This window comes from Sciurus carolinensis, chromosome 3 (assembly GCF_902686445.1).
Source record: "Sciurus carolinensis chromosome 3, mSciCar1.2, whole genome shotgun sequence".
Lineage (NCBI taxonomy): Eukaryota > Metazoa > Chordata > Mammalia > Rodentia > Sciuridae > Sciurus > Sciurus carolinensis.
Window position 1 is genome coordinate 891,322 of NC_062215.1, and position 12,510 is coordinate 903,831.

General features: G+C 48.9%; 1 protein-coding gene across 8 annotated transcripts in view; it reads left to right on the forward strand.

Annotated features, from left to right (window-relative positions):
• Positions 1-12,510, forward strand: part of Ccdc57 (coiled-coil domain containing 57) — an 88,601-nt gene that overhangs the window by 25,022 nt on the left and 51,069 nt on the right. For 6 of the 8 annotated variants that reach the window (XR_007107860.1, XR_007107859.1, XR_007107861.1 and 3 more), the window contains exons 9-10: positions 1,758-1,920; positions 2,286-2,426. Coding sequence is in view for 5 of the 8 variants with exons in the window: in XM_047546596.1 (XP_047402552.1) it covers positions 1,758-1,920; positions 2,286-2,426 (304 nt within the window). In the remaining 3 variants the exon portion in view is untranslated. The remainder of the gene's footprint in view (positions 1-1,757; positions 1,921-2,285; positions 2,427-12,510) is intronic. The other 2 variants (XM_047546597.1, XM_047546600.1) reach the window with 1 other exon arrangement.

Genomic DNA, 12,510 nt, shown 5'->3' on the forward strand with positions numbered 1-12,510 from the left:
GCAGGGTATGCCAGGAGTCCATGCAGGGGTCTGTCTCCTCTGCAGCAGAGCCGGGCAGGGCTGGAGCCCCAGGGTCCCGCTGGGCACCCTTCATGTCCTTGGTGTGGTGTTCAGTGTCCTGGTGGCCTCCCTCCAGTGTCACTGTCTCTGTAGCGTGTTAAGGTCAGCTTCGCTGAGAATACTTAGATGCGGTAAAAGTGCCCATTCTAACTGCACAGCTGCGTGGCCTGTCACCAACACAGCACCCAGGCCCCTCAGCCCCGTAGCTGTCTGCGGCCCCTGTGGTCAGCTTTCTGTCTGCACAGGAACAGCTCTGTTGGCATTCCGGGTCCTGGAGTCCACAGCACTGGGTTTGCATCTGACTTCTTTGGCTTAGCATCCTCTCCTGAGATAAGAGGGTGTTGCAGACGTAGCGATGGCTCTGCCAGCTTGGGAGGTGTCAGGCCCAGGGGTGCTCTGCCAGCGTGGGAGGTGTCTGTTGAGCGTGCAGCTGCTCACCTCACCTTCCTCCTGTGTTTCCCGTCCCTGGCAACTTGTGTCTGCCTGCTCCGTCCAGGCCAGGACTACTCACTGTAGCCCTTGTCATGCTTCTGATACTCAGGAGGGTGAGCGTCGGTCCTGCTCCTCTGGACACGGAGGCTTCCATTTTCTCTTGATCAGCCTGGCTTGAGGGTTGTTGGTTTTATCCATCTTTGCTTTGGGGTTTTCATGTTCTCACTAGTTTTCTGTTTCCAGATTCATGACGTTTGCTCTCTGTGTTTTCTTGTGTTTACTGGGCTTTGCTGTGTTCTCTATGGATGCTAAGGGAGCAGTCCCTGCTGCAGGTTCCTCTGGAGCACAGCCGGCTGCACCCGCAGGTTCTGTTCTGTCCCTGTGGTTGGGGAACGTGTTGCCTCTATTTCCATGACTGGATTTCCAAGCGCCATTTTTTTCCTTCTTCTGGTTTGATTTTGGTGCGGATGAAGAACGTGCCCCGTGATTTACTTCCTCTATGCTCTGCCTTGTGGCTTTGGAACACGTTCTGTCCCAGCAGCTGGCCTCTTGGAGAATGCCCTGTCCTTGTAGGCTCAGGCTGAGAACTGCACAGAGGCCACGTGGGGTCGGCGTTCTGGTCTTCATGTCCTTGTGGCCTCTGCTGGCCAGTGCTGAGAGAGGCTTGGAAATCTTCAGCTGTGACTGGATCCCCTTTCAGCTATGGCCTCAGCCATTTTCTTGAAGTTCTTGGTCAAGTGCGTGCACTTAGCGTCGTCCTGGCTTCTCGACAGCTGGCCTTTCGCTGCTAGAACCAACCTGTGCATCCTAGTGGTGGTCTCTGCCCATCGCACTCTGCCTGGCACCCAGGCTGTGAGTCTGCTGCAGCGTCGCAGGGGCGGCAGGGCTCTGCCATGCTGCTCCTTCTCCTGCCTGCTCTCCCAGGACCTGGGCAACTGAGTTTTGGGGTCTGTTGGAGTCACCCTTCTCTTCCTGTATGTGGTGCTTGTTTCCTGAGCGTGACCACCCCTCAGTGTTGACTTTTCTCAGTGTCAGGTGATCTTCGACATCTGTTCATCATGTCGGCAGTCCACCAATGCCGTTTCTCCTGCCTCTCCTGATGCTCCCCTGTGCCTGCAGGCCTGTGCCTGCCCCATCAGTGCATGCTGCCTGGAGACAGGAAGCACGGGCAGGGTGCCGCAGAGCCCCTCCCGCAGCACCCGCCTTTGCTCTTCATGTGGAAGGGGCCTCGGGAAATGTCAGTGTGGACACTGGATGTGCCACAGGTACAAGCAGGAACTGTCCCTGGCAGTGGAGAGGGAGAGGAGCCTGGAGCGTGAACAGGTGCAGCTGGACCTGGACTGGCAGCGCCGCTGCGACAGCATCGAGAGGGACCAGATCCAGAAGTCAGAGGCCTTGATCCAGGGTTTGACCGATGCCCGAGGCCAGGTATGTGTGGGTGCTGCGCAGCACAGGCCTTCTCAGCAGGGTGGCTTCTCAGGATCACACACGTTGCTTGCAGGACGGGTTTGGCTCTTTAAATTAAAAAACCTCACTGAGCAGTAATGAAACGTGGTCTGTGCTGCCAGCAGCCCCCTGAGCGTGCTGCTGTGTGCACTGGCCCAGCGTGGGTCTGGTGGTACAGGGGTGGTCCTGCCTCCTGTGCAGCCTGCCTGGCAGGAAGTCTGCTGCCCACTTCTGCAGATGTGCGCTGGCCCTCAGGGCTTTTCTCACCTGCACCTGCTGTCTGCCTCTTAAGTGGAAGAGGGAGGCCGGTCTCAGGAACTTGGGCCAGCACTGCCCAACATCCACAGATGTCTTCCCAGGTTGCTGCCAGACTCCAGGAGACGGAGCGGGCCCTGCGTGAGCAGGAGGCAGTGCTGAAGGCTGTAACCCTGGAGCGGGACCAGGCTGTGGAGGCGCTGCGGACACACGGGCTCCCCGCTGCACAGGAGGTGCGGTGAGCACACTTCCTCCCTGAGCCTCCTGCTCAACAGATAGGGCGGAACGGCTCCCAGTGGCCCAGAACCACCTTAGGCCTTTCAGTCCTATCCCTTCAGTGACCAGCTGCGCAAAATCAACTGAGTCTGGAACCTTGGAGAGCTAAAGTGGAGCCCGCATGTGGCAGAGGTGGGTGGGTCACAAGCTGCTCTGCAATTCAGCCAGACCCTGTCTCAGAGTACAGTACAGCATTTGCTGGTATGTACGAGCTGCTAGACCAATTCCCAGCGCTGAAAAAAGGACTTAAAATAGATAATACAATATTCAGACTCTTCTTTGTATCTTTAGCTTTTTTTTTTCGGTGCTGGGATTGGACCCAGGGGTACTCTACCACCGAGTGACACCCCCAGCCCCCTTTTTCTTTTAATTTTAAGACAGAGTCTTGCCAAGTTGCTGAGGTTGGTCTTAAACTTGCCATTCTCCTGCCTCAGCCCCCTGGTCACTGGGATCACAGGTGTGGCCAGCTCTGTATCTTTAGCATTTGAAAGCACTAAAAGCCCCAAATGCAAATGCAACTTGAGGCTGGAGATAAAACTCAGTAATAGATCACAGACTTAGCATGAGGAAAACCCTGGGTTCCATCCCCAGTGCTGAACAAGAACAAAATCACAAATATGACTTGACATGGATGTTGATGGAGAATTATTATTATTATGGTCTTTTCCTCAAAAACCATATAGTGGTTCATTTCATGACGTGTTGTCCTTGAAGCTTCTGGTTTTGATGGACGGTGATGATAGTGATCAGTAGCTGTTAAGTACTGAGCCTGTGCCACTGTGGTCAGCCTTCTGTGTGCCATCTGCTTCATCCTGCTCGGCAGGTGGCCTGAGGAACCTGCCTGAGCTGCCACAGCTCTTTGGCAAGCTGGGTCCTGTGGCTGTGAGCGAGGGGCTGCAAGTGAGGAGTGGCCAGTGGCCTGCAGAATGGCTGCGATGGCTCCCCACTGTCTTTGTCAGTGTGGTGTGTTCGCAGGTGACGAAATAGTAGGGAGCCTGCCAGGCGAGTACCCTTCCCCCTCCACTTAGCAAGACGTAGAGCATCGCCATCAGCCAGAGCCCCCTGCCCTTCTGCAACCCCTCCACATCCCCTGGAGCTTGCCTTCACCCTCAGGCTCTTGCCCCCGCACCCTGAGCAGCCCGTAGAGCAGGGCTGCTTCCTGCCTGAGTGCTGGAGCCCCGTGCAGGAGGCCGGAATGCCTGCTGGGACCCGCCCCCTCTTGCGTGGGAGTTGTCTGGACACAGGAGAGTGACCTTTGTGTGGATGCTTGACTAGGAGCTGCCATAGGGATGAGCACCTGGCCGGGGGAGCCCAAGGCCCCAGAGGGGATGGCCGCCAGGGCCCATAGGACCGGGGGTGCCAGGCCCCCCACCACACCAGCACTGGCCCCGGACCCCTCTGAACCCATCTTTAAGATCTGCAGTGACGCGCCCTGTCCAGCTGGTTCCAGTGGCTCATGCTTCTGATCTTGGAACGTGCAGTGTGTGGTCCTCTGAGTACAACCTGAGCCAAGAGAACAGCGTTTTCTCTTGCAGGGACCTCCTTGGTAGTCTGCAGCCACCTGCAGCCCAAAGCTAATCCTGGGCTGCCTGCTAGCAAAGCTGTGTCTCCCAAAACACAGGTCCAGTCTCCACCCAGAACCCAGTACAGCCTCATCGAAGAGCTGGTGCTGTAGATGCACTTAGATAAGATGAGGGCGGGCCTGAGCCAGCACCTGCCATCCACATAAGAAGAGAGGATACAGATGCAGTGGCCAGAGATTAGATGCCCTCTGCACAAGGTCCAGCCTGGGCCTGCTCTCATGGTGGGAACTGGTTTGGGAACAAGGCTCAGCAGCCATCTTAACCTGTGTCCACTAGAGGGCGAGGCTGCGCTTAGCCTGACCCTTCTCAGAATATGTTGAGGCACTAATGTCCCTTGAGGGACAGCTGCCTAGGGTAACAGAGGCACTGAAGCCTTTGGAGGACTTTGCTGGGTGGGGCCTAGGCCTACCTCCTGGGCCTGCCCACTGCTGCCCACTGTCAGCCAGGGAAAGCCGAGTGCAGGCAGGAGCCCTGCACTGGTCCTCCGGCAAGGCAACCCTGTGGGCCCTGGCCTCCTGCCTCTCGGCTGGTGCTTGCCTGGGCTGGCAAGGTGGTGGCCACAGTTTTACCAGGTGAGGTAGGGCCAGACTGGCCTCTTTCCTCCCTGCGAGCAGATGCAGTCCCCCGACTCGGCCCGTCAGGTTCCCAGGAGAGCGTGTGGAACACATGCCTGGGCTCCTGGGACCTCCTGGGCAGGAGCCGGGGTGAGCTCGCCAGACCTGACGGCACAGTCAGGCTCAGCCCAGGCGCAGATGTGGGGGACGCCTGGCCAGTATCGCCCAAGGTCCTCTCACCCCACGGGCCTGGGGGCTGGTGGCAGCAGCTTGCGCCTCGCTGCCGTGGGGAGGCTTTAGTTTTTGTGTGTTCTCCGTTCCAGGCTGACAGACAAAGGAACTGGTGCCCTAGTGCTAGCTGGGCTGGTCGGGAAACCTGTCCATGGCTGGGTTTTAGTTGAATGAGCTGAGACCTGGAAGTGGACTGGGATTCAGAAACAGTCCACACCGTCCACCTGTGAAGTGCACCCTCATCCTCGGACCAAGGGCCCAGCTGAGGTCCCACAGCTGCACTGTGTAGGCTCCTGCTGAGCCTGAGCTGCCTTGGGGCACCATGATCCCCGGAAGCCCTCTGCAGACCTGTCCAGCCTTTGAGGGAGACCCTGGCTTCAGGGCCAGGACTCAGTGGGGAGAAGCCGAGGCAACTTCTAGCTGAGAGCGTGAAGTTCTAAGCGTGAAGTTCTGAGTTGAGCTCTGCAGGTGACGCAGAGGGCGGGCAGGTGTGCCTCACCTGGTAAAACTGCACGGCAGGGGCAGTGGCTGCTGCCAGCTGCTGAGGAGCTCGGTCCTCCTGCAGAACCCACCCTGAGCAGCAGGGCGCTGCCCCAAGCTGCGGTCAGGAGAGTGGAGAGGTGGGTGGCTGGGCAGCCATGAACTTCTGCCCTGTCTGACACTGGCTTGCAACACAGAGTTTGGGGATGAGGTGCACTGTCCACCTTTACTTACCATCCAGGGCAGGCTTCTGGTTCAGAGGCATCACCAAGGGCTCCTAGGAGGGAGGGGATGTCACCAGCCTGAGACCAGAGTAGGTTTCCAGTTACTGGAGTCATGGCCACAGTTGGGGACCTGGGAGGTCCCAACAGATGAGGCCCAGCCACTGGCCACAAAGGAACCAAGCAGAAAGCTGGGGGCGGAGGACGGAGTCTGTTCTGTGTGGCCGCACGGGGAGGACAGGTCTGAGTCTGTCCTCTGGCTGCCAGCTTGGCTTCAGGGCTCTACAGGGAAGGCACCGGAGAGAGTCGGGGGCATGACAGGCAGTCTTGGTCGAGGACCTGGCTGGTGGTCACCTGGGGCTGGCCATGCAGAGTCATGGTGCGAGGACATTGCTGCTGCTGCTTCTGAGGGGGGGGGTGTGTGTGCTGATTTCCATGGCAAGACCTGTGGTCCTGGAATTCAGGAGGAACTCAGCAGGTCAGTGAGGCAAGGGGCTTGGAAGGGCAGCGAGGGTCCTGCTACACTCCCAGCTGACTTGACATGGATCCTCATAAGTTCCCAGGCTGGTCTTGATCCTCCCGCCTCAGCTTCCAAGCTGCTGGGAGTTTAGGGCGCACCATCATTCCTGGTTATTCCCCACCCCTTGTTAAATTTTTACTTTAAGACAGGATCTTGCTAAGTTGCTGAGGCCAGCCTCAAACGCGTTATCCTGCTGCCTCAGCCTCCCAAGCAGCCATGATCACAGGCCACTGTGCCGCTTCACTTGGCAGGTTTGGAACAGTTTTGACCCTTTTGTGAGACATTTGTTCTGGTCTCCCTTGTATTTTGGGCCTCTGGCCTCAGGCTGCTTCATGTCACCCACAGGCCTCTGGAAGCTCTGCTTCCTCTTTGCTTTTGTGCTTTCTTCCCCTTTGACTTGACTTTGGATGCCTTCTCCTGCTATGCATTCATGATAATTTCTCCCCTGTGCTTTCAAATCTGCTCTTCACTCCACATCATCCAGAGAATTGTTTATTGTGCTGAAGTGTACAGAAAACCCACGTTTTCGCCATTCCTCAGAGCACGGCTCTGTGGCACAGAGCACAGGCACAGAGTGGTGCAGCTGCCGCAGGGCCATCCCAGGACTGGCGTTCCGGTCCTTGGGACACTGACTCGGCCCCTCAGCCCTCCGCACCCACCCTCTACTGCCCTCTCTGTGATCCGACTGCCTGAGGGACCCAACCATTGCATAGATTCTCAACTTAGGGAGGGTCCTTGAAGCCTAGAGGAGAGGTGGGGGGCCCATAGGGAGCGGAGAACCATGGTCTCTCCCTCTCTCCCTTCCAGCCCTTCTCTCTACTGGGGACCCAACCCAGGACCTTGTGCAGGCTAGGCCAGCGCTTCACCACAGAGCCACACCCCGTACTGGGGTTCAACCAGGACACTTGCCTCTGAGCTGTGTCCCCAACCCTCCTTGGTGGTTATTTACCGCTATCTCATCATTTTAATGTTCTGTCGGTGCATTGCCGTCATGCATACGCAGGGTTCGTGTTGGCTCACTCAGACTTTGCCCCTTTCAGGCCCCGGGGCTTCTGCTTCCCCTCTGGCTCTCTACCCTGCGAACCTCCCTTCTGTTTTCATGAGACCCCTTTTTAAATTTCCTTATCTCTCTCTAGCTTCCCCATATGAGAGAAAACATTCAACCTATGCCATTCTGAGTCTGCTTATTTCCTTTAGCTCTCCAGTTCCATCCACTTACCAACAAATGCCACTGTCACCCTCTCTATGACTGAGCAGACTCCGGTGTGTGTACACACCATACTTCTTTATCCATTCTTCTGTTGGTGAGCACTGGGGCTGGTCCATAACTTGGCTGTTGTGGATGGTGCTGCCCTTGACATTGTGCTGGACACTATAGCATGCTGATTTTGGTTCTTTTGGATGATATCAAGGAGTGGGATAGCTGGTGGTTCCGCTCCTAGTATTTTGAGGATTTTCCGCAATACTTTCCAAAGGTATACAAATTTGGAGTCCCACCAACAACGTAAGACTGTACCTTTTCCCCCACATCCTTGCCAGCATTTTTATTTTTATTTATTTATTGGTACCAGGGATTGAACTCAGGAGTGCTTCACCACTGAGATATATCCCCAGCCCTTATTAAATTATTTTTTAAAAAACCTTCTTAGTTGTAGTTGGACACAATACCTGTATTTCTGTGTGGTGCTGAGGATTGAACTCTCTGCCTTATCCATATGAGGCAAGTGCTACACCCACTGAGCTACAACCCCAGCCCTAAATTTATTTTTTTATTTTGAGACAGTGTCTCACTAAGTTGCTTAGGGCCTCACAAAGTTGCTGAGGCTGGACTTGAACTTGCAATCCTCCTGCCTCAGCCTCCCAATTCACTGGGATTACAGGAGTGCCCTACCGCCAAGCCAACATTTATTATTATTTGTATTCTTGATGGCTGCCATTCTAATTGGGATGAGTTGAAATCTCAGTGTAGTTTCAATTTGCATCACTGTTTGCTAGGGATGTTAAATATTTTTTAATGTATTTGTTGGCCAATTGTATTTCTTCTTTTGAGGAATGTCTCTTTAGTTCTTTTGTCCATTTATTGATTGGTTTTTGTTGTTGTTAAGTTTTTTGAGTTCTTTATGTATTCTGGATATGAATCCTCTGTCAGAGTAGATTCCCATTCTATAGTCCCTCTCTTCACAGTCTTAATTATTTCTTTTGCTGTGTAGGGGCTCTTTAACTTGATGTCATCCCACCTATTGATTCTTGGTTTTGTGTCTTGAGTTTGGGGTCTTCTTGTAAGGAAGTCAGTGCCTGTGCCAAGATGTTGGCATGTTGACCCTATATTTTCTTCTAACTGTTGCAAAGTTTTTGATTTAATTCCTAGGCCTTTGATCCACTTCGAATTGATGTTTGTGCAGCGTGAAAAATAGGCCTCTAGTTTCATTCTTCTACATATGTATATCCACTTTTCCAAGCACCATTTGTTAGAAAAGACTATCTTTTTTCTCCAATAAGTTTTTTTAAATATTGTTTTAGTTGTCAATGAATCTTTTACTTTATTTATTTATATGTGGTGCTGAGTGTGGAACGGAGGTCCTCATACCTGCCAGGCAAGTGCTCTACCCCTGAGCCCTGGCTCCAGCCCCTCTCCAACATTTTTTTTTTTTTTTAATACTGGGTATTGAACCCAGGGGCACTTAACCACTGAGCCACCTCCCCAGCCTTTTTTGTATTTTATTTAGAGACAGGATCTCACTGAGTTGCTCAGGGCCTAAATTGCTACGGCTGGCTTTGAACTCGTGATCCTCCTGCCTCAGCCTCCCAGGCCTCTGGGATTACAGGCATGCGCCATTGCACCTGACTCTCCAACATGTTTTCGGCAACCTTTTCAAGTATCAGATGACTGTACACATGTGGATCCATCTCTGTGTCTCCTGTTCCTCTGGTCTTCCTGTCTGTTTTTTTTTTTTTTGCCAGTACCAAGCTGTTTTTGCTACTGAAGCTCCGTGTGTAATTGGAGATTGGGTGTTGTGATGCCTCCAGCATTGCTCTTCTTGCTCACTGTTGCTTCGGCTGTTCTCAGTCTGTTGTCTTCCATGTGAATTGTAGGACTATTGTTTCACGTTCTATGAAGAGCGTCTTTGGTGTTTTGGTGGGGACTGCATTGAATCTGTGTAACATTTTTGGTAGTGTGGCCATTTTAACAACAGTAATTCTGCCTGTCCGGGAACATGGGAGATCTTTCCATCTTCTAGAATCTTCTTCAATTACTTTCTTCAGTGTTCTATAGTTTTCATTGTAAAGATCTTTTACCTCCTTAGTGAGATTTATTCCCAAATATTTTATTTTATTTTTATTTTATTTGAGGTTATAGTGAACAGGATAGTTTTTTTTTAAATTTCTTTCTCAGCAGATTCATTATTGGAGTATAGAAAATGGATTGATTTATGAGTGTTGATCTTATGTCCTGCTACTTTGCTAAATTTGTTCATCAGCTCTAGAAGTCTTCTGGTAGAGTTTTTTGGACCTTCTAGATATAGGATCATGTCATCAGCAAACAGATAATTTAACTTCTTTTCCTATTTGTATCCCTTTAATTTCCTTCTCTTGCCTGATTGCTCTGGCTAGAGTTTCAAGAACTATATTGAGTAGGAGTGGTGAGAGTGGTTGTCCTCGTCTTGTTTTAGAGAAAACACTTCTAGTTTCTCCCCATTCACTAGGATGTTGGTTTGGGGTTTGTCAGATGTAGCCTTTATAATGTGAGGTGAGTTCTTTCTGTCCCTAGTTTCTCCAGGGTGTTTTTGTTTGTTTGTTTGTTTATTTTTGCGTTGCTGGGGATTAAACCCAGGGCCTCATACTTGTAAGGCAAGCACTCTACCATCTGAGCTAGATCCACAACCCCTTCTCCAGTGTTTTTTAATGTGAACGTGTGCTACATTTTGTTGAATGCGTTGTCTGCATCTATTGAGATAATCATGGTTCTTATTCTTAATTCTATTTGTGTGGTGAATTACACTTATTGATAGGCATATGTTGAACCAACCTTGCATCCCTGGGATGAAACCTACTTGATTATGGTGTACTATCTTCTTACTGTGTTTTTGAATGCAGTTTACTAATATTTTATTAAGGATTTTTGTATCTGTGTTTATCAGGAATGGTCATCTGAAGTTTTCTGTCCTTGATGTGTCTTTGTCTGGTTTTGGTATCGGGGTGATGATACTGGCTTCATGGAATGTATTTGGGAGTATTCCCTCTCTTTCTATTTCATGGAATAATCTGAGGTTAGCTCCTCTTTAAATATCTGGCAGAATTCCGCAGAGAATCCGTCTGTCTTAGGCTTTTCGATGTTGGAAGGCTTTTGATACTGTTTCACTCTCATTGCTTGATACTGTTCTCTTCAGGTTTTCTGTAGCTTTCTGGTTCAGTCTGGGCAGATAATGTGTCCAGAAATCTGCAGTGTCTTCTGGCTTTTCCTGTTTGTTGAAGTATGAGTTTTCAGAATGATTTCTACGGTCCTCTGTATTTCAGAAGTATCTGTGGTGATGTAGCATTTTTCATCTCTAGTTTTGTTGATTTGTGTCTTCTTTGTCTTTCTTTTATTCAGTTTGGTTAAAGGTTTATAGATCTTATGTATCTTTTCAAAGAACCAACTCTTTGTTGCATCAATCCTTTGTGGTTTTTTTTATTCCTAGTTTCATTCATTTCAGCTCTGATCTTAATTGTTTTCTGTCTTCTACAGATTTTGGGGTCAGTTTGTTCTTGCTTTCTGGAGGCTTTGAGGGATAACGTTAGATTATTTCTTTTTTTATGTAGGCACTCAATACTATAAATTTTCCTCTTATAACCGCCTTCATACTATCTCAGATTTTGATATGTTGTTTCTCTGTTCTCATTTGTTTCTAAGAAATTTTTTATTTCTCCCCCTATGACCCATTTCTCATTCGAAAGCATATTATTCAGTTTCCACATTAAAGTGGTTTCTGATTTTATCTTATTATTGATTTCTGACTTCATCCCATTATGACCTGAGAGGTCATAAGAAATTATCTCTATTTTTTTTATATTTGCTTATACTTGCTTTGTGTCCTAAAATATGGTTTATTTTTGAGAAAGTTCCATGTGCAGCTGCGAAGAAAGTGAATTTGATTGTTGATGGATGAACTATTCCATACATGTCTCTTAGGTACATTTGATTAATAGTATTTTTTATTTCTGAAGAACCTTTACTTAGTTTGTGTCTGGATCACCTATCTGTTGGTAAAAGAGTTGTGTTCAATCACCCAGTATTGTTCTGTTATGGTCTATTTGATTCTTTATATTGAGTAGAGTTTGTGGTATATACATAGATTCACCGATGATTGTGGAATAAAGATTTACAGTCATTATATCTTGTTGTTGAATGATTTCCATAACAGCATGAGTGACCTTTGTCTCTTCTGATTAACTTTGGCTTGAAGTCTACTTTCTGATATAAGAGTAGCTACCCTGGTCTCCATTTGCATGCTATATATCTTTTTCCATCCTTCCACATTTGGCTTGTGGATATCTTTGCCTGTAAGGTGAGTCTCTTATTAACAACATGTGATTGGGTCTTGTTTTTTAATCCAGTGTGCCAATATATGTCTTTTAGTTGGAGAGTTTAGACCTTTTAAATTCTGTGTTACTATAGAGAGATGATTTTTATTTCCTGTCATTTCAATTTATTTCTAATGCTTAATTCAGAGAGCATTCTCCTTTAATTGATTATTATTCTAGCTGGATTCATTCATTCATTGACTCTGGTATTTATTTTTCATTTCTTCTGTGTGAAATACTTTATTGAACATGTTTTATAGTGCGGGTTTAGTAGTTATGAATTCTTAATTTCTGTTTATCACGGAAGATTTTTATTTCAACTTCAGCTCTGAAGGGTAGCTTTGATGGATATTGCAATCTTGGTTGGCACCTGTTATTTTTCAGGGCTTGGTATACTTTATTCTAAACCCTCCTGGATTTTACAGTCTGGACTGAGAAAACAAGTAGCAAGTCTAATTGGCTCACCTATAAACGTGACCTTTCATTTCTCTTGCAGCATTTAGAATTCTATCCTTGTTCTGTATATTAGGTACTTTCATTATAATGTGTGTTGGAGAGGATCATTTTTGATCTTGTCTAGTTGAGGTTCTGAATGCCTCCTATTTTTAGATTTCTTTTCTTTTTTTTTTTTCTTTTTTTTTTTTTTTTGCAGTGCTGGGGATTGAACTCAGGGCCTTAGTGCTTGTGAGGCGAGCACTCTACCAACTGAGCTATCTCCCCAGCCCTGATTTTTAGATTTCTATCTCGTTCCTAAGGTTGGAAATTTTTCTGATATTATTTCATTGAAAAGGTTTCAGTTTCTTCTTCTACATCAATGAGTCTTAGATTTGACCTCTTAATGTTATTCCAGATTTCTTGAATATTCTGGTCATGGTCTCTTAACATCTTAT